The sequence below is a fragment of the Colletotrichum chrysophilum genome, assembly GCF_026319265.1.
Source record: "Colletotrichum chrysophilum strain AFK26 chromosome Unknown scaffold_9, whole genome shotgun sequence".
In the NCBI taxonomy this organism is placed as follows: domain Eukaryota; kingdom Fungi; phylum Ascomycota; class Sordariomycetes; order Glomerellales; family Glomerellaceae; genus Colletotrichum; species Colletotrichum chrysophilum.
This window is the reverse complement of record NW_026517296.1, coordinates 488450-506571: the sequence shown is the minus strand read 5'-3', so window position 1 is coordinate 506571 and position 18122 is coordinate 488450. Positions and strand designations below refer to the sequence as shown.

At 52.7% G+C, this 18122-nt stretch overlaps 6 protein-coding genes across 6 annotated transcripts; 4 read left to right on the top strand and 2 right to left on the bottom strand.

Moving 5' to 3' along the window:
* Positions 1 to 88: 88 nt before the first annotated feature.
* COL26b_001998 (uncharacterized protein) lies at positions 89 to 1791 on the top strand (the record flags this gene model as incomplete). Its single annotated transcript, XM_053174932.1, has 6 exons — positions 89 to 221; positions 275 to 338; positions 395 to 569; positions 625 to 697; positions 762 to 1380; positions 1437 to 1791. The coding sequence occupies 6 exons, from the start codon at positions 89 to 91 to the stop codon at positions 1789 to 1791; spliced, it is 1419 nt and encodes a 472-aa protein (XP_053041227.1).
* A 963-nt stretch (positions 1792 to 2754) lies between these two features.
* COL26b_001997 (uncharacterized protein) lies at positions 2755 to 3267 on the top strand (the record flags this gene model as incomplete). The annotated part of the gene is made up of 2 exons (XM_053174931.1): positions 2755 to 2921; positions 2997 to 3267. 2 exons carry the CDS (start codon positions 2755 to 2757, stop codon positions 3265 to 3267), a joined length of 438 nt encoding a protein of 145 aa, XP_053041226.1.
* A 1733-nt stretch (positions 3268 to 5000) lies between these two features.
* On the top strand, positions 5001 to 6263 carry COL26b_001996 (uncharacterized protein; the record flags this gene model as incomplete). Its single annotated transcript, XM_053174930.1, has 1 exon — positions 5001 to 6263. One exon carries the CDS (start codon positions 5001 to 5003, stop codon positions 6261 to 6263), a length of 1263 nt encoding a protein of 420 aa, XP_053041225.1.
* A 157-nt stretch (positions 6264 to 6420) lies between these two features.
* COL26b_001995 (uncharacterized protein) lies at positions 6421 to 7065 on the bottom strand (the record flags this gene model as incomplete). Its single annotated transcript, XM_053174929.1, has 1 exon — positions 6421 to 7065. One exon carries the CDS (start codon positions 7063 to 7065, stop codon positions 6421 to 6423), a length of 645 nt encoding a protein of 214 aa, XP_053041224.1.
* A 3549-nt stretch (positions 7066 to 10614) lies between these two features.
* COL26b_001994 (uncharacterized protein) lies at positions 10615 to 11956 on the top strand (the record flags this gene model as incomplete). Its single annotated transcript, XM_053174928.1, has 3 exons — positions 10615 to 10726; positions 10811 to 11161; positions 11220 to 11956. 3 exons carry the CDS (start codon positions 10615 to 10617, stop codon positions 11954 to 11956), a joined length of 1200 nt encoding a protein of 399 aa, XP_053041223.1.
* Positions 11957 to 13198: 1242 nt separating this feature from the next.
* COL26b_001993 (uncharacterized protein) lies at positions 13199 to 13650 on the bottom strand (the record flags this gene model as incomplete). The annotated part of the gene is made up of 2 exons (XM_053174927.1): positions 13199 to 13400; positions 13565 to 13650. 2 exons carry the CDS (start codon positions 13648 to 13650, stop codon positions 13199 to 13201), a joined length of 288 nt encoding a protein of 95 aa, XP_053041222.1.
* Positions 13651 to 18122: the final 4472 nt, after the last annotated feature.

Here is an 18122-nt window from a genome sequence, read left to right as displayed (position 1 = left end):
TTGTTCGAATTTTCGATAAAATGCCCAAGCTTTCTCCGTTTAATGATCTTGAAAGGTCGTTTCTTTTCTAAGATCAAGACGAACCACCATGGCGCAAATCACTGCCGAGTCTCCAACGCTATGGAGCAAGACCCACGACGTCTACCGCGGGACGATCTTCCAAGCCGTGCTCCTGGGTCTCATCAGCTTCACGCAACCTGGAATATGGGCAGCCATGAACAGTACGTTAGGAATTCATTTTCATATAGTCTTCAAATGCTAAGACATTATTCAGATCTCGGTGCTGGCGGACAAGCTGAGCCTTACGTCGTCAATGCTGTCAACGTCATTACGTTTGTGTAAGGCTTTACGACAATCAAACTCCGAGACTAAGATCGTGCTAATGACGTCGCAGCATCATGGTCTTCTTTTCTCCTTTGGCGAGCATTGTCGGCAACCTGATCGGTCTGAAGTGGATTGTCGTCTTCGGAACCCTGGGCTATGTGCCTTACTCTGCTGCGCTGTATTGCAACTCTCTTTGGGGTACCCAATGGTTCCTTATATTTGGCGCTGTCACATGCGGCTTCTCGGTTCGCTCATCCATACCTATCAATATCCAGAAAAGCCTTTCTGACTTTAGTACAGGCAGCTGCTCTGTGGCCCGGCGAGGCAGCGATTGCGGTTGGCTATCCTGAAGTTGCTCGGAGAGGCACCTGCAGTACGTCTTCAATGAAACTTAGTGACCTGTCATACAAGATATCTGACGTCAGCGTCTAATCTAGTTAGTATCTGGATGGCCCTAGGCAAACTCGGCTCCATCATTGCGACCGCAATTCAACTCGCTATAAACAAGGACGGCGACACAACCGGTGCCATTGCCCCCTCGACATATCTCGTCCTTGTTGCCATACAGTGCCTGGGTCTCCCACTCTCTCTTTTGATCGCCCCTCCAAACAAGCTCATTCGGAAGGATGGAAGAAAGCCTATCTTTGCCAACTCTCAGCGCTCTTTCGTGGTGCAACTCAAAGCCTTTCTCGCTCAATTCAAGCGCAAAGAAGTTCTGCTCTTGATCCCGGCCTTCATCACCGCGCAATGGGGCGTCACATATCAGGGCAACTACATGGCGGCCTACTTCACTGTACGCGCTCGTACGCTCTCTGGTTTCTTGATTGCAATTGTCGGCGCCATCTCCAACCTCCTCGCCGGCTGGTGGCTGGACACGAAGCACCTGCGTCGTACGACTCAAGCACGCTGGAGTTGGTACTTCTTGCTCGCTCTCTTCACACTTGTCTGGATCTGGAACATTGTTGTTCAAGAGCGTTGGCAGCGTGAGAGCCCCGGCGAGATCGACTGGAGCAGCCCCAGGTTCGGGGAAGGAGTTGCCATCTTCATCCTCTACCGGTAAGCCGACATCCTAAACACCCCTGTGAACTCTTCATTCTGATATATTCCATTAGTATTGCGTACGAGACTGTCGGTGTATGGCTTTACTGGGTTCTCGGCACTTTCGACGTCGAAGCGGATACCATTGCGTTGTCTATGGGTGTCCTTCGGTCGGGAGAGTCGGTTGGCTCGGCGCTGTCGTACGCAGTTGGCTCAGTGCGTAGTGCGTCTTTGATGACCAACCTGATTGTCTCTGTGGTTGTTTTCTATGTTGCTGTTCCTGCCACCACTTGGGCTTCTTTGCTCGTCAAGGATAGACTTCCCGGGGAGCTGCATGGCTCTGACAGCGACGGTGAGGGGTTCGGCCAGGCTGACCGCCCTCAATCTGACGCGGAGCAAGTCGAGGTGAACCACAATGCCAAGGTTTAAGGAGAACTTATGTGTCGAGATACTGCTGGCCTGGATAGCGATACAGTGGGCCATTCCATCAGGGCGGTGCAGCCGATCATGCGGCCCCACAATCGGAGGCAGTACTCGGAGAAGAAGGATCGCCGGAGCACTCCCGCGAGCGAAATGATCGACAATATCACTCTGGGGCAGTGCATCACTCAAGAACACATGCCAGTAGCTGTGGTAAATACGTCTCAACCATGTTTCGCACCATTCTTGGTTCTGCTCATCCCGGCCACGAGGCCCGATCATAGGGTGGAAAAAACAGCAGACCTTGGGACGAGCGCCGACTCTTCGGATGGTTCTGAAACCGGGTTGGTCTGGCGTCCAAAACGCTCGCATGGCTACATAAAACAGCGCGCACGCTTAGGTTCATGTCGTGCATAGCAGTAAAGGCAGGAGGCGAAGTCCTAAAAATTGCCAGCGAAAACATTGGGCTTGTCTAGTTGTTTCTTCAGCGGCGAAATTTAAAGTATTGTTTCCCTACTCCAGATCAAACACGATCGACGCGCATCATTTTTTCTGCTTCGACATTCCCCACAGAACACGATGAAGCCCGAAACAGACAACGAAGACCACCAGCCCTTTCTGGGGTTTCGCGATGACCCGAATAAGAGGCATTCGGCGGATGACGAAGAAGAGCAGGGCGTCGCGGGCGGCCATGCGTTGCTACACCAACAGCATGCGCTGAAGACGTCGAGGACGAGGAGGTGGCTGAGAGACTTCCTCGTGTTTTTGGCAACTTCTCTGGTCTGGGTGCTGGCGTTTTCGTTCATAACCGGGCCTCAACAGCAGGCACCGTCGACACCGTCACCGGGCACAGCAGCGATGATGCCGACGCCGCCATCGATGTCGGGGTTGCCGCTGCCGCTGCCGCAAGTTGGACAGGATGGCAAAGCGGGGACGATTCCGGACCCAAAGTACCTCGCGGCAACGCACAACATGACATCCGAGGCGAAGTTGGTGTTGTGCGGGAACTCGACGGCGGAGGCGAAGAAAGCGGGGTGCAAATACGACACGTTGCTGAACCACTGGGTACCAGAGCAGTGTTACGACAAGGAGTTTGAGACGGAGTACATGGACGACGACACCTGGCACGCGTATTCGGAGTAAGTTTACCTTTCTGGCCTGATGCTTTTGTCTCTGGTAGTGAGCGGATTGCTGATTTTGCGACACTTGCATAGCGTCAACTTGACGAAGCGCCTGACGAGAGAGGAAATGGGAGATCAGGAGTCGTACTACACGTCCATCGCGGATCACGTCAACCATTGCTCGATGCTTTGGAAGAAGCAATTCTGGACCATGTTCGAAGAGCGGAGGGTCTTTGACGGTGTTATCGTCAACTCGTACCACACGGAGCATTGCGCCGACTTCTTGAAGGATATTTGGGGGTCGAACCGAACAGAGCCTACGTTTGTCAGGGTTGCGTTTTCGGGATGCTGGGTCAGAAAGTGAGGACTTCTGGGCGGCTTTGTTGTGATATTGTCAGTTTGGGACGTGGAGTTGGAGGTGACGGCACATTGGTTCACGCCCTCAACTATCACATAAGCCCTTGATGTGTCCAAGACGAGGGAAGTATGGCGCAGGTTCAGCACAGCGTTGGAGTTAATTCTTTACTTAATAAAATACTAAGCGGTCAAGTCTAAACAGACTCAAGCGACGTTGATGTTCATCTGTTGAAGCATTCGGGACTAGAGTGAGACTTTGGTGAGCCCCTGAAAGCCTGACAGGTCTAGGCATGAATGTCACTTCAAGTTAAGAACTTCTATTTTCCTTATGTGAAGAGGGAGGCTCAAGGTCTACAGGCTGGCCTTTGCTTAAGAATCAACCACACGCGACGACTAGCTACATCAGCAAATTGCCTCTGACTGAAGGCAGTGATCAAAGATCTCTCACCGACTTATACGTGATAGGTTTTCATCTATAATTTCGCCGCTGGCGAAGAACATGCTACGCCGCCAGAAGGCGGGCAATACACTGATCATGGCTGACTTTGAAGGCTTCATGGAGGTTTACACCTTTATTCAAAGACGACGTTCAAGCTCAATCGTAAGTACACATAGCCGATGACAAAACAGCTCTGCATAGTGTTGCCATTGTGGGAGCTAAGCGACCGAGCTGCTTGAAGAATCTTGGCAACATTCGCAAGCAAGTATCTATCTCGACGACCACGTGAGCATGAGAACACACCTCAAACTACTTTTGCTTGCGATTGGGGGATGATAGGTCTTTGATATCCTATGTCTGCCTATTTCCTAGTTGTAGAAGACATTTCGGCATTGTTTGGTTTCGAATCCTCAAGCTTTCAATAGGACTTTCTCCTCGACGTATGGTAATCTCGATCTTGGGCCCTTCGTCATGGCTAGAAATGGTTTATCTTTCTTCTATCTGCACACTTCATATCAACTACGTCAACGACCTCCACAGTCCCATACCAGCGGCGCGCTAGTAGATAATCTAGTGTCAGCACACGTTGCCGGTTAGCCGATCCACGCGTAGGGCTGCACAGCAGAAGCTCCCCCTGGCGTCCGGCTTGGCACTTGGGGAAGACGTATCCATCTCTCGGTCCCGAGTAATCTATCGGTGCAACGTCGGCTCGAAAATCCGGGATCACCCCAGAGCAGGGGGGTCGGTCGGACTACGGACCTCGGATGGATGGGCTGACGCCGCACCGGGACTAGCCGCTGCAGCGCTGACTCCGACCCCTGGATCTCATCGTGATTTAAGACAGACTTCAACGTCTCACTCGCACAATATTGATGTATCAAATGAGATAGTGACATCTTGACACTGCATGAGTGACGTTGACGAGAGCTTCTGCTTTTGAGAAACAATCACCGTACTCATGAATCCATTTTGAGAAGATGGACGATACATCATGAGCGAAGCCTAGGAAGACGGGGACACTGATGTTGACTGAGACAGCGGGCGCAGCATCAGCCACAGCATGAGAATCGTGCACAAAGGATCAGATTGATACCAAAATCTCCTAGATTCTCAGCGATCATTGGTGCGCCACGGAATGCGCTTCGGCGCGCTAGAAACGATACATGTTAGTACCAAAGCGGAACGAGAAATCCGACAACTATTAATACGTTATGTTGCCCGCCAAGATCTTCAAAATTTCCCATTCAAAACCCTCGAAACATAATTCTCACATGGACAATCTCCCACCTACACAAACAACCATGCGCGTCCTCATCAGCGGCGCGGGCATCGCCGGCCCAACACTGGCCTGGTTCCTCGCCCGCACCGGCGCGCGCGTCACCGTCCTCGAAAAGAGCGCCGCCCTCCTCCGCCAGGGCCACAACGTCGACGTCAACTACGGCGCCATCAAGGTCATCCGCAAGATGGGCCTCATCGGCGAGCTCAAGCGCTGGAACACGACGGAGAAGGGCACCAAGCTGATCGACCCGCGCGGCCGCCCCTTCGCGCCCTTCCCGGTCCACCCCGGCGACGGGTTCAACCCGACATCCGAGTTTGAGGTCCTGCGCGGCGACCTCTCGTGGTTCCTGTACGAGGCGACCAAGGCGCACCCGAACGTGGAGTACCGCTTCGGGGTGACTTCCAAGCGGGTTGTTGAGAACGGCGACGACTGCGTGCGGGTGGAGCTGAGCGGCGGCGAGGTGGAGGAGTATGATCTGCTGGTCGCGGCGGACGGGCAGTGGTCCAAGGTGCGGCGGCAGTGCTTCCCGGAGGAGGAGGTGGCTGTGGTTGACAAGGACATGTACGTGGTGTACTCGACGATCCCGCGCGTGGCCAGCGACGATGACTGGTGGAACGTGTTCGTCGGCCTCGGGTCGCGGTGTATCTCGCTGCGTCCCGATCCGCACGGCACCATCCGGGCCATGTTCACGCGGATGCCTCTTTACGACGCGCAGAGGCGGCTGTGGCAGGAGGCAGCGCGGAGCGACAGGAAGACGCAGCAGGAACTCGTCAGGAGGGAATTTGCGGACGCGGGGTGGCAAGCGCCGCGGATCTTGGAGGCGATGGAGGACTCGGAGGACTACTACTTCCAGGCGCTTCAGCAGATCAAGATGAAGAGGTGGTCGACGGGCAGGGTCGTCTGTCTTGGTGATGCGGCGTGGGCGCCGACGCCTCTGACGGGGATGGGCACGTCGTTGGCGATCCAGGGGGCGTATGTGCTCTCGGGCGAGCTGAGCAAGCTTGGAGAGGGGGAGCATCCCAGGAAGGCTCTGGAGGAGTTTGAAGGGAAGTTTAGGAGTTATGTTGATGAGACGCAGCATATCCCGTTCTTCTTCCCTGCTGTTGTGCATCCTGATGTGGCGTGGAAGAGATGGCTGTTCCAGACGTGCGTGGCGGGTGTAGCGAGGGTTGTGGCGAATCCGTGGGTTCAGAAGAAGTTTATACAGGGTACTAATGTCGAGGATACGGATGGGTTCACGTTACCGGAATATGAGAGGTTTGAAGTCGATGGGTTTGCGGGATAACTCGGTCTTGGGAGCCTCAGCGGTTGATAGATTTCTAACAGGGGGTTCTTTCTGAATGCAATGATCTCATCTCATTTAGTAATTCAGTCTCAATGTCATCCTGAACATGTCTGCACTATCTTGTCTTCTCTGGTCTTAGAGCAACTCTTATCAATGTTCACAACGGCCACTTCCCCCTTTTCTTCAAATCCTCTCTTACAGCTCTCCACTGTTGAGCATCAATCCTGTAAACCCACCCAATCACATTCTCGTCATAACTCACAGGGCCCTTGGTCTCAATCTCAGCCAAACCCAACGACGCCATCAGCGCCCTCCACGGCTTATTGTCATCAGCCGTCTCAACGCGAACAACTCTACACCCGAGCTCCTCGACCGCGTACTCGACCTTGGCACACAACGTCTCCCGCCCATACCCCTTCCCCCAGTGCCGATGATCGAGCACCACGCCCGTATCAGTAAGATACGGGCGCCCCTGGACACCATCCTCCCCGTCCTCCTGCGCGACGGAGGTGCCGCTGTCGTCTTCGAAGCAGTTGTACCCGCCATTGCCAATGACCTCGCCCGTCTCGCGGAGGACGACTACCATGAAGGCATTCTTGCCCGCGGCGGTCATGGGCTTCCAGCGGTTGATGCGGGCGCGCATGACCTCGGGTGAGAGGCCGGGCTGGACGGCATCAAAGGGCTGATTTTCCGGGGTCGAAAGCAATTTGTAGAGGGCGTCGTCATCTTCGGGGACGGCGCTGCGGATGATGAGGCGCGGTGTGGTGATGGTGTAGGCTTCTTGTGGGAATGGGGCTGCCATGTTGGTGGTTCACGAGGAGGATAGATGGAGTACCAAGTGAGTTGGCTTGAAGTCATGTGGTGGTTTCCTGGTTGATTAAAGATGGTTCTCAAGCACTACTTAAAAGCCGCCCAACGAGAGTATTCATCAACTTGCAGCACCCTTCAAAACACGCTATGCTCGTTGTACTTGGGGAACAGTGACTCATTTTCGAGAGCGTTTGCGACTTGAATTGAGTTTACAGCTGCGGGCACTGGGTTGACATTTTGTCACCTTCCCGATTTGCTGAAGGATCAGTTCCTACATGCGCTAAACTGGCCAGTTGTATGACTCTTCAGCAGTCATCAACACCAACGCACCAACGATAATGCATGCAACTTGCATGTCTGACCACTCAGGAGCGACGATTGGCTGCATGTAGAATTTGGCCTCAATTTCTTTGTTTAGTGGGTCTTGTTGGTTCTCTAAAGCCCAGAATGACTTGCATTTGCGAGTTGGAGTCGACGCCGACATCGTGAGCTCCAAAACATGCTCTTAAATCATAAGATACAATTGTCTAGTTGCTCATCAAATTTATTGAATCGTCACCGGATTCAGTCTAATAACCCGATCTAAATCAACGTTCAGGGGTTGACAGCTACCTGCGTTGATGATAGGACAGCTGCCAGGGATAAACAAGCTTTTGTCGAACAGAATCCGTGGTGATTTTCACCGTCGACAATACACCGAAGAACATTTCATGCCGTCGAAACCTGAAGGCGGCGGCCAACTGTTTGTGACCACCTGGAAGATTCGCAATCTCCGAACGCTAATCAAACGTCTTTCCCCGAGGGTCAGTCACGGGGAGAGCCAAAGTATGTATACCTTACTGACCGACCTGGCCCCATAACATTAGAGTTCGTCCTGTCAACTCTTAGTCACCTGCTGAATCGTGATCGTGGGCGACTGATTGTTTCTGGTCCGTGTGAGATGGCCACGACGACCCCACTCAGGCGCATTGAATCTGTCCAGCGATAACCCGGCTCGACGAGGGCGGCAGCGTGAGCAGAGAATAGCAACGCAGGAAGTGCCGCGCATCATCACCAGCCTCAGTCTCGGAGCGTCTTCTTTTCCAGTTACACCAGTGTGACAACTCATTTATCTGCGGTTGAGGCAGACTTGGAGCACAGCAGTAAGAAGGCCCAAGACTCTTCCGCTGACACCGGAAGGCATCTTCATTTGACCAACGACATAGTCTGAGAGTCGCAACAACATCACAATTACTAGGTGAGCTAGAGAGATCCAACAGATGCCAACAGTATTCATGGTCAACATTGTTGGTGAAAGCACTGGGCATGCTATCCACGTGTAATCAATCTCACAAGCAGAGCCGAGATGCAGGAACGACAGCTAATATGGGGCGGCATGTGTCTACCAAGGGACGCTCCGAAGCCCGCGCAGTGTAGGGCTACTTTAGGAAAGGAGGGAGAAGAAGGGAACAGACTTTCTTCGCCAGGCACACGAAGTGCTTCTCCGTCACCCTCTCTCTCCCGCACTCTCGCCTCCAGGGCACCAAGGGCGCCGGCCCGTGGTATTTAAGCGTGCACTCAAAAGCCAAGAGAGTTGACTAACAGATACAACCAGCATCTTTGATGGGTCAAACGCTGGCCAGATGGTTGTTTCAGCGTCATGCGATGACGCCGTTGTGCCGCAGTCAGCAGGCTTGGTGGTGCTGGACCCTGCGTTTCCATTTGCCCGGGCAACCCTGAAGCGTCCACAAATGCGAGGGAGGGGGGCCTGTACTGCGCTGTCCCGCCTGAATTTTCCCTTCTCGTCCAGCGCAGCGGCGGCGCCCACATCAGCCCAACTCATTCATGTTAACTCCCCACAGCAGCCAATATGGCTGCTCCCGCCCTCAATCTATTAATTCCCCCTAGTGTCGACCTTATCCACGAAGCTTGTCTCAAAGACGACTTAACCGAGTGAATGAAGGGGGCTCTTCCGAGCAATAGCCTTCCCCGATCCACTGTGCTGTGCAGGGCAGCGAAGCTTGTGTTGGGACTGGAGCACTGTGGGAACAGGACGGGAACAACATGGTCGACATCACCAGGTCTCGACCAACTTTTTTCCAGCGAGATCCATCGTATCCAGCCTCAATCATGGGGCAGTGGTCTGGAACGAACGTGTTCCGACATCAGGGAGGCTCCGCTGGTCTAAATACGCGAAGAGGGCGAAGCTGCAAGCGAAGAGAACGACGCCGCCTGCCAGGCGTGCCCGTTGGACTCCTGAGCGTTACGCATCCGTCTCAGACCCGCTGGGAGGCCCGTCTGAACTTTTTTGGCAGGCCGTACGGGAAAAGCTGCCATCGGAGGTTCGCCGCCGCCCGCCCCCTCACGCTCAGCAAGTGTGGTGGTGTAGGTGCCATTGGGGAGACATTGCGACTGGGCGGCGCTCTTCAGCGAAGTCGCAGTCCTTTGCCTGGAAATAAGGCCCAGTCGAGTCCGTTATGGTCCATCTCAAAAGGGGCCTGAAACGCGGGTGCAGCCCCGTTTTCGTCTGGACTCCCAGCGACATCTGCCCATTTCCCTACTGCGGTATGGGAATTGGCCCTCCTCCCCCCGGCTGCGAGGCCACAGCCAACGCAACCTTGCGGCGGGAACGGGAAAGCCCTGTCCGCCCTGTCGCCTCGAGCCTAAACATCCCCTGCTTTTGCCTGTCTTCAGCCACTGGCACGAAGAGCAAGGTTGGAAGTGTGTGTGTGTGTGTGAGTGGTGGTCGCGTAGATGGCCCCCCCACGGAGAAGACTCGGTCTTGGACACCACCACCAAACCACCACTGAAGAGGGGGCACGCCTCCGTATCCACCGCCGTCTCCACCCACGCGACGGCATCCGTTCCAGAAGATCGTCGGAGCTGCGGAGAGGATCTGTGCTTGGGGTTGCTTTTTGATGTCCTTTTGGCGCATCTTGGCTGGAAATACTTGCAGGTGAGAAACAGTATGAGGCTGGCAATGCTGGCTCGAATCCACTCCCGCAGCACACCCCAACATCGTCATCCATGGTACGAAATTCGACCGGACGAGAGCGCTGTGGAGAGCGGTTCCTGACGGCGCTGCATCGTCCACCTGGTCCTTCGCGAAAGCAGACAGGGACTGGCCGAAGCTTTGCCCATCACCAAAGCGCTTACACATTTCTCTCCTTCAGGCTTCACTTGCAAAACCATGCTCACCACCACCACCCCCCCTTCCCCCCTGTCGAAACAAGCTCTACCCTTGAAGCACCTCCTCTTGTCATCGCCAAAAAGGGGAGGGTCAGAGAGGGAAATCAACGGGCAACCATGTCGACCGCCGTTATAAAACTTTATAGGCCTCGCTCTTCGGGCAAAACGCAGGCCTCCCTGTGCTCTTCCCGTTTGGATCGCTCGCTCACACTTTCCTTTCGTCGAATTATTCCCAGCCGGTCTGTTTACACTTCTCTTCGGCCCAATACCTCTTTCGTTCTCTTCAACGGTGCTGGACACAATTGTCTTGTAATTCAACTTTTTTGATTTTTATATTCTTTTTCGATTCTTTTTTCGTAAAGCAAATTCAACCATGTCTACCTCTATGAAGGCGTTGGTCACCTCCGCCTTGTTGGCGGTGGCTTCGGCTCAGGGTGTTATCCTCAAAGCCCAGGGCAAGGGCGCCGCCAGTCTGCCTCTTCAAGGTAAGTCGTGATGGAAGAAAGAAAAAGATGGGAAACGGGGGTAAAGAGGAACGGGGAACAGTGGGCTAACACAGCCCCCGACAGTCGACACGAAGAAGGCCGATGCGAACATCATCAACACCAAGGAGATCACCGACAACGCTGTCAACGAGTGCGGTCGTACCATCCTCGCCGGCAACATCGACATCGGCGAGAACACCGAGAACCAGCTGATCGCAAAGACCGTCACGCAGGTCACCAAGGGCAGCACCGTCGATGTCCAGATCGCCCAGGTCAACCAGGACGGCTCGGGACCGTACACCTGCGACATGGACCTGACCAGCAACGCCAACGGTGCCACCGGCCAGACGAAGCTCCAGGTCCAGGAGGGCCAGCCGCAGAACGGCATCATCAACCTCAAGGTCACCATGCCCCAGGACATGGCCTGTGTAGGAGGTACGTCGTCACTCAACCTCACATCTTGACACCGGAAATGAGTACTAACACGCACCAGCCTCCACCGGAGACGTCTGCACTGTCCGCTGCTTCAACGCCGCCGCCGCCGGCCCCTTCGGCGGCTGCTTCGCCGTCCAGCAGACCGACACCACCCCCAAGCAGAACACCCCCCAGAACATCCCCACCGCGCAGACGCTCGAGAACGTCCTCACCCAGGTCCAGCAGAACGCCAAGGACCTCCCCGCCGCCGTCAAGTCGAACCAGGAGGCCAAGACCCAGGACGAGCAGGGCGTCACGGCCATCAAGGAGATTCTCGGCAACAACGCCACCCAGGAGGCTGCTGGTCCCGCCGGAAACGCCGCCGGGGGCAACACCGGCAACACCGGTAACAACAACAACAACGGCGGCGGCAACAGGAAGAACAACGGCAACAACGCTAACAACGGCGGCGCCACCCGCGGCGGCGGCGCTGCCAAGGCCGGCAAGAACAACGGAGCCAACGCCAACAACGGCGGCGGCAACGCGAACAACAACGCCGCGACGGGAGGCAACAACAACAACAACAACAACAACGGAGCCGCGACCCAGGGAGGCGGTGCCGCCAAGGCCGGTAACAACGCCGGTGCCAACGCCAACAACGGCGGCGGTGCCACGAACAACGCCGCGACGGGCGGCAACGGCGGAGGCAACGGGGGCAACCGCGGCGGCCGCCAGAACAACAACAACAACGCCAACAACAAGCGCGATGAGTTCCGTGCGCGCGTTGCCAGGAGGCACCTCGCTCCCCAGAACTAAGGGGTAAAAGAGAATGAAGAGGGGGAGCTGGGTCGTCTGCGACCCGGTTCTGTTGTTAATGGGCTCTTATATCCACGAAGGCCCAACGTTGTTGAAGATGAAGACTTAGCTGTTGTTACACCATATCCCATATTACCTTTTGGTTGATTAGTTTAGCGAAATAAATCTTGAGAGAGAGCTTTTGAAAGCGTATGTGCTGAGTTTTCAAGTGGAGGAGGTGTTCTAAACGTTTTCCGCCCTGTACTTGAGTTTGAAGATGTAAGATATTCCTAGAAAACATCACAGAAAAAGGAACTAAACTTATGAACCATTAGTTGATATGGGCACTGTTCACAGAGTGCTGATGTAGTGAGACTCTTCTTGGGATGAGATTAGAACGTGGGGTGTATCGTCGGACAAAATGGGATACCGGGGTAAGGGGGCTCGGGTGCCGAGACGCCACCCGAGGTTGCTCGGGTGCTGAGAACAGGTGCTTACACATAGATGTATCATGTCACTTGGGCTAATATGTACTTAGAGATCGTTATATGTCCTTAGCCCTTGGCAGGATGTCGTTTGTTAGCGGAAATGCTTCCTCGAGATGTACATTTGTAGATGAAGAACAATCCGCCGATGGATCGCATTCTACCACGTGTGGCTTTGAATTTTTTATTCCAAGTAAAATCCAGAATGTATAAGAGCTCATTTAGGAGGTTAATCAAGTGGAGCTTCCCAAGCCATAGAAAGGGTGAAAGGCCTTCGTCGTCGGTCACAGCATACAGATGGCGTTCTGCGTTTTGCTCTATATCGGTTGTTGGCAAATACAACCAGTGCCAGCGTATAGAGGCAATCGCATGATAACTACATAGAAAGCTTGCAGGCTACGAATGGCGAGTCGGTATCTCTCAAAAGCGCTGAAATCGAGTCTGAATTTCACATTGTCCATCACATGTTAGGCGATGATGTTGCGCGGTTGAGTTGCTTCAGGTCGCGTTCACAGCAAGCGTAACCCCACGAAACGTTGATTTTCGCTGCCCTTTGTCCCGGTTCTCTTCGATCGTGGTTCCGTCAAGAAAGCCTTTTTCCGATACGTCCTTGTCCCGAAGATCACATCAACATCTCCAGGCGGCGGGGATTCAAAAGAAAATGAAATCGAGTCTGATTAAGAAACATACCTAACATATCTACGAAACGGTAAGACAAACTCTGCTCTTCGCTGTCCTATTCGACCTTATAGTCCTGTCGTCCGCGACAAAGAACAACTTATTCACTGCTGCTGTCGTAGTATCCCGGCTCTGAATTGATATCATCCTCTTCAACAGTCCTTTCTCTGTTACCTTGGCTGCCGGAGTCGGCGTATGTTTCGCTCCCTTCATCACCATTATCCGAGTCATCGCTTGTAGAGCTGACGGAAGGAACAGAAGAGTTTTGCTCTGAATATTCCTCTTCATGGTACTCCTCCCACCTGTGACTGCGATCGTGCATTTCATCTCGATTTGCAAAGCATTTGAAGCACAGGCTGTAATTACCGCAAACCGTACACGTGTAGCGCAGTCCTGCCCATGCCTAAGGGTATTATCAGCAGCCAGACTAAATGTGTTACTGTCAGAGGAATAAATAGCCACTAACCATGAAGCAACCATCACAAGAATAGTCATTGCGGTTTCCGCGCGGTAGATTGTGGAAGTCATCGTCCCACACTTCTGTTGAGCCATCTTGGGCAACACGCTCCCTCTCACCTTCCGGTGGTTGTAGCCAGACTTTCGCATTTTCTAGCTGGCCGTTAAGGCATGCAAGCTTCATTGCTGACCATTCGCGGTCTTCGCTGCGGGCCCAGATATCTGCTTTATACGTCTCGACAAGCCTCTCAATTATTGTAGTCTCTGTTGACGATCTGCACGCCCACATGAGCGGTGTCCACCCGTCACTATCCCTCACGTTGATGTCGTAATTGGGGAGGTTTTTCAAGACTAACTCAAAGACTTCTATGTCATCAGTGCCGGCTGCCATATGAAGGGCTGTTCGCTTGAATCGGTCCTCAGTCCCAATGTCAACGCCGGCCTTGGCAAGTATTCGAATGGGCCGAGCGTTGAAAATATAACGTGCCCTTCCAGCAAGGTAATGAATTGTGTGGCGGCCTAGTGCATCGGCTGCGTTCAGCTCAGCGCCGTGGCGGACGAGGTATTCGAAGATGTCATTATTGCCAGAGTTGACAGCAGCAAGTACTGGGAATGAGTGTGTTGCATCATGTGCGTTGGCCGTAACCATCCCATTGCCGATGAGATACTGGACAATTTTCTCCTGTACATGGTAATGAATAGATGAACAGAGAACGGCATGTAGTAGGGGTTCGCAGACCGGATCCGGCCCGGGGCTAGTGGGGTCCGCCCCAGCGTCGATGAGCAGCTTCAATAGCTTGAGGCAATCCCAATCAAAGGAGTATTGGGATCGGCAAGCCAGATGCAATAAACTCCCAACGTCAGGGACGAAGATGTCCGCACGAGCTCCTTCAGAGATAAGGTACGCCGCGGCGGCGACGTTAGCCTTCGTTACGGCAGCTCCCAGAGGCGTGAGCCCGTTCTCGTCGACAGAATTGATTTGAGCACCCATATCAACCAGCACCTGCAATGATTGCACTGCCGTCGTAGAGCCAATATATTGCAGTACGGTGCTGCCAAGTATGGTCCCCCGGTTCAAGAAACTTCGCAGCATTTTACGAGTTTCTTCAGAAGGTTTGATGAGGGGCGAATTCAGAATGAACGTTGCGTCCTTCAGAGTATCGTCGATTTCAGCACCAGCCTTGAGCAGAAGGCTGGCGCACTCAACATTGCCGCGATCAACTGCTATCATCAATGCTGTACGCCCGTAGTCCAAGTCATCTGGGCTGTAGTCGAGTTTCGCGTCCAGATCTGGCAGGGGACGATGTTCTAGTAGAACCTTCAGAGTATCCTGATAGTTCCATCTTGCGACCATCATCAACAAGGTCCCGTAATTTGTCATCTTGTTGATAATGTTGTTGACCCCTACAGCATGTTTGAGTAAGTACGACATTATCGTATGCATGTCGTACGCCGCATGGAGGGCAGTCCATCTATCAGATTTTCTTTCCCATGTGATGTCTGCCTTGTATTTCAAGAGGATTTCGGCTTCTTCGGCATCAGGACAGCTAAATGCCGCGACGAATAAGGGTGACTCGGCGTCTTCTGGAACGTCGGTGGTTGAAGCTCCTTTTTCGAGGAGAAATTGAATCGTTTCGAGTGAACATTCGGAAACAGCAAATGTCAAGGGCGTTTTCAAGTATGTTCCTTCGAACGTGTCGTATGCGTTTAACTCCACACCGTGGTCCAGAAGAAGAGTAATAAGATCCTTGTCTTCCGTTCTCAAGGCTCGATTAAGAATTGCTTCTTTATCCGGGTAGGTCTTGCAGGGTCTCGCGCCCTTCTCGATGAGATGACGGCAGAACTCAGTCGTACGAGGGAAGCCGCAAAGAAGATAAAGAGGGCTTCCTTGCGAGGATTCAAAACAGGGATCTGCCCCCTTGTCGAGAAGTAAACGGCAGCACTTAAGCCTCCCGTATTCTGCAGCGTACGGCAAAATTGACGAGACTGAATCGTTCTTTTCATTACCGTGCTCTGTGTTTGCTGTCAAAAGATGGTCGAGAACTTCGAAGTCACCAGCGCAGGCGACCGCTTCAACAACCGATCTATCGGCCTGAAAGTTGTCGTGAACACTATCTCTAGCGTGGAGAAGCATCCGAAGTATGTCCGCGTGGCCCAGCTCTGCGGACAAGACCAATGGAGTTCTTCCGAAGGCATCTTCAACCAGCAAATCAACTCCATTATCCAGCAAAAGTTTTATCACATTTTGCTGTCCCCAGGTGATGGCCGTGTGAATAGCCGCCTCTCCCAAATCATCGTTGATCTCATTGAGATTCTTCCCTTGCTTGATCATCAAGGAGATCATTGAATCGAGACCAAAGGCAGCGGCGCGGGTAAGGAGGCATCTGGGCCAGGAGAAATCGTTCACCAAGGCAATGCTCTCTAGCAGTGGCTTTGCTGAACCGCTGCCGCCAGATGATGCTGCCCAGATAAGAGCATCCTGTAAACCTAACTCGTAAAGTGGTACCGCCTTCATCAGTTGACAAACCACTTGAGTATGTCCATTCCGCACAGCTTCTGTGATGGCGAGCCAAACATCTTGTTGGAACCATCTGGAACTTTTTTCCTCTGCAATTTGTCTGAAGAGGACGTCTTCTAGCCCTAGGCCGGCCATCAAGGGCAGTGAAGATAGGTATGCTCTGTGAATTCGTGTGAAGGGATTTGAAAGAACATAATGCGCTTCTGCCCATCTGTTTCTTATGTCCCTGTGGCGGAAGAAGTCGATGGCTAGGTCTAGAGGTTGGTCTGACTCACACAGCCGATAATGCTCTGCCCAAAATCGAATTGCATATTCTAGAAGGTCGTCTCCAGATGATGCGAGAGGTTTTCTGAGCATGTCTCCACTCTGCCTGTCAACCGGGAACTTGCCATACAAGTTTTGCACTTCCGTATGCATCAAATACCGTAGGCAAGCCTGGGCGAGAGACCCATGAATTGAGGAACCACTATGATTCAGCTTGCCGTCTTCGTCAGGCAAGATAGTGCCGTAAAAGTCGTCATGCGAAAACTTGAGAAAACGATCGCATACGACGACGATACCAGAAAACATCATCCTCAGGTCCTCAAGTAGTTGGTTATGGTCAAAATCCAAGAATGAATAAGCTGGGTCTGTTGACACAACAAGTGCATGCCCTAGTGCTTCAACCGTCAGTGGCTCCAAGGCGTACTTTAGCCACTGATGGATAGTGAAAGCCAATTTCCGCTTATCTGCAGGTAAGTCGTTTAGGATGACTGAGATTATGTCTTGTGGTGTTGGAGAAGTAAGCTTTTCGATGATTGAAATCCTCTCAGTAACAGGAGATCCTTGGCCGAGGTAGCTAATCCAGTTGAAGATGATATGACCAAGGTAAGGGGTTTTTTGGAATTTTTCCACCAGTGATTCTAGGCTCTTTCTCAGTCGACTCAGTATCGGACGCTTTTGGAAGGCCTTTTCGATGCGTTGCCTCAGTCTTTGAATACTGAGTCCTTCGTCGACAGCGTACCCGACGAGGGGTGCTTGACAGTCACTCAAGCGGATGACCCTCATGTCAGATGCAGACTCAGACATGACTTGATCCAATCCACAAGTGAAGATAACCAACTTATGACGCATGTCAGTACGCTTCTGCTGCTCCAATACTGCTTTCAAAAACCAGGTCCGTTCTTCTTCAACGCAGTGATCGAAACAGCTTAGAATGATCATGGAGTCCTCGACATCCTTGCAGCGCCTCATTTCTGTGAAAAATTTGAAAAGATCAGAAAGAGACCAGTTGTGGTAGTACTCTAGGCTTCTGAACATTCGCTGAGATACCGCACCCTCCTCTACCCTCGACCACATACGCCAGGTTATCTCCGAGAGGAAAGCTGCAAGCATGTGCTTTATCCCGCTATATCTGCTATCGAACTTTTGGAACTGGAAGTGGAAAGCACTTTTCACATCCCATCTGTCCGTGTCTTGTTCAAAACACGTGTACAGATATTGAGAAATCATCGAGGTCCGGGACGCATCGTCCCCAGATCCTTGAATCCAAAGAGTGCATGGACCCACAGTCTTCTCCAAGGCTGTGAAATTCTCATGTGCCATGATCCAATCAAGAAAAGGCAAACTCGGTCCCATATTCTCCATGTGGACATTAGGCAATCTTGTAGGTGGTGTCATAGACAGAAGAGCGAATTGGCTTCGGTTGAGCTCATTGCTTGCTCTTAGACCTGAACAATTGTCAGACATAGCGGGACTTTCAGTAGAAACCGACTTACAGAAATCATATTGCGATCTGGATTTCCGTTTGAAAAGGTTCTGCCAACTGTAATCGATATCGGCGCCATGCTCGCCTCCGACGAGTCCTGCGTGATCCACAGTAGACATACGCCATCTATTTTTACATTCAAACGTGTTGAAGAGGCATGATGTGTATCGACTGAACGGCGATGCCCGTGCGACAGGAAGATTGATCTCCTCAGGAGAACTCTCAGTCCGGGCTGAAACATCGGCTCGAGATGTATCCAATCCGGTCGATGAGTTGACGTTGCCTTCTTTCTCAGCAACTGTC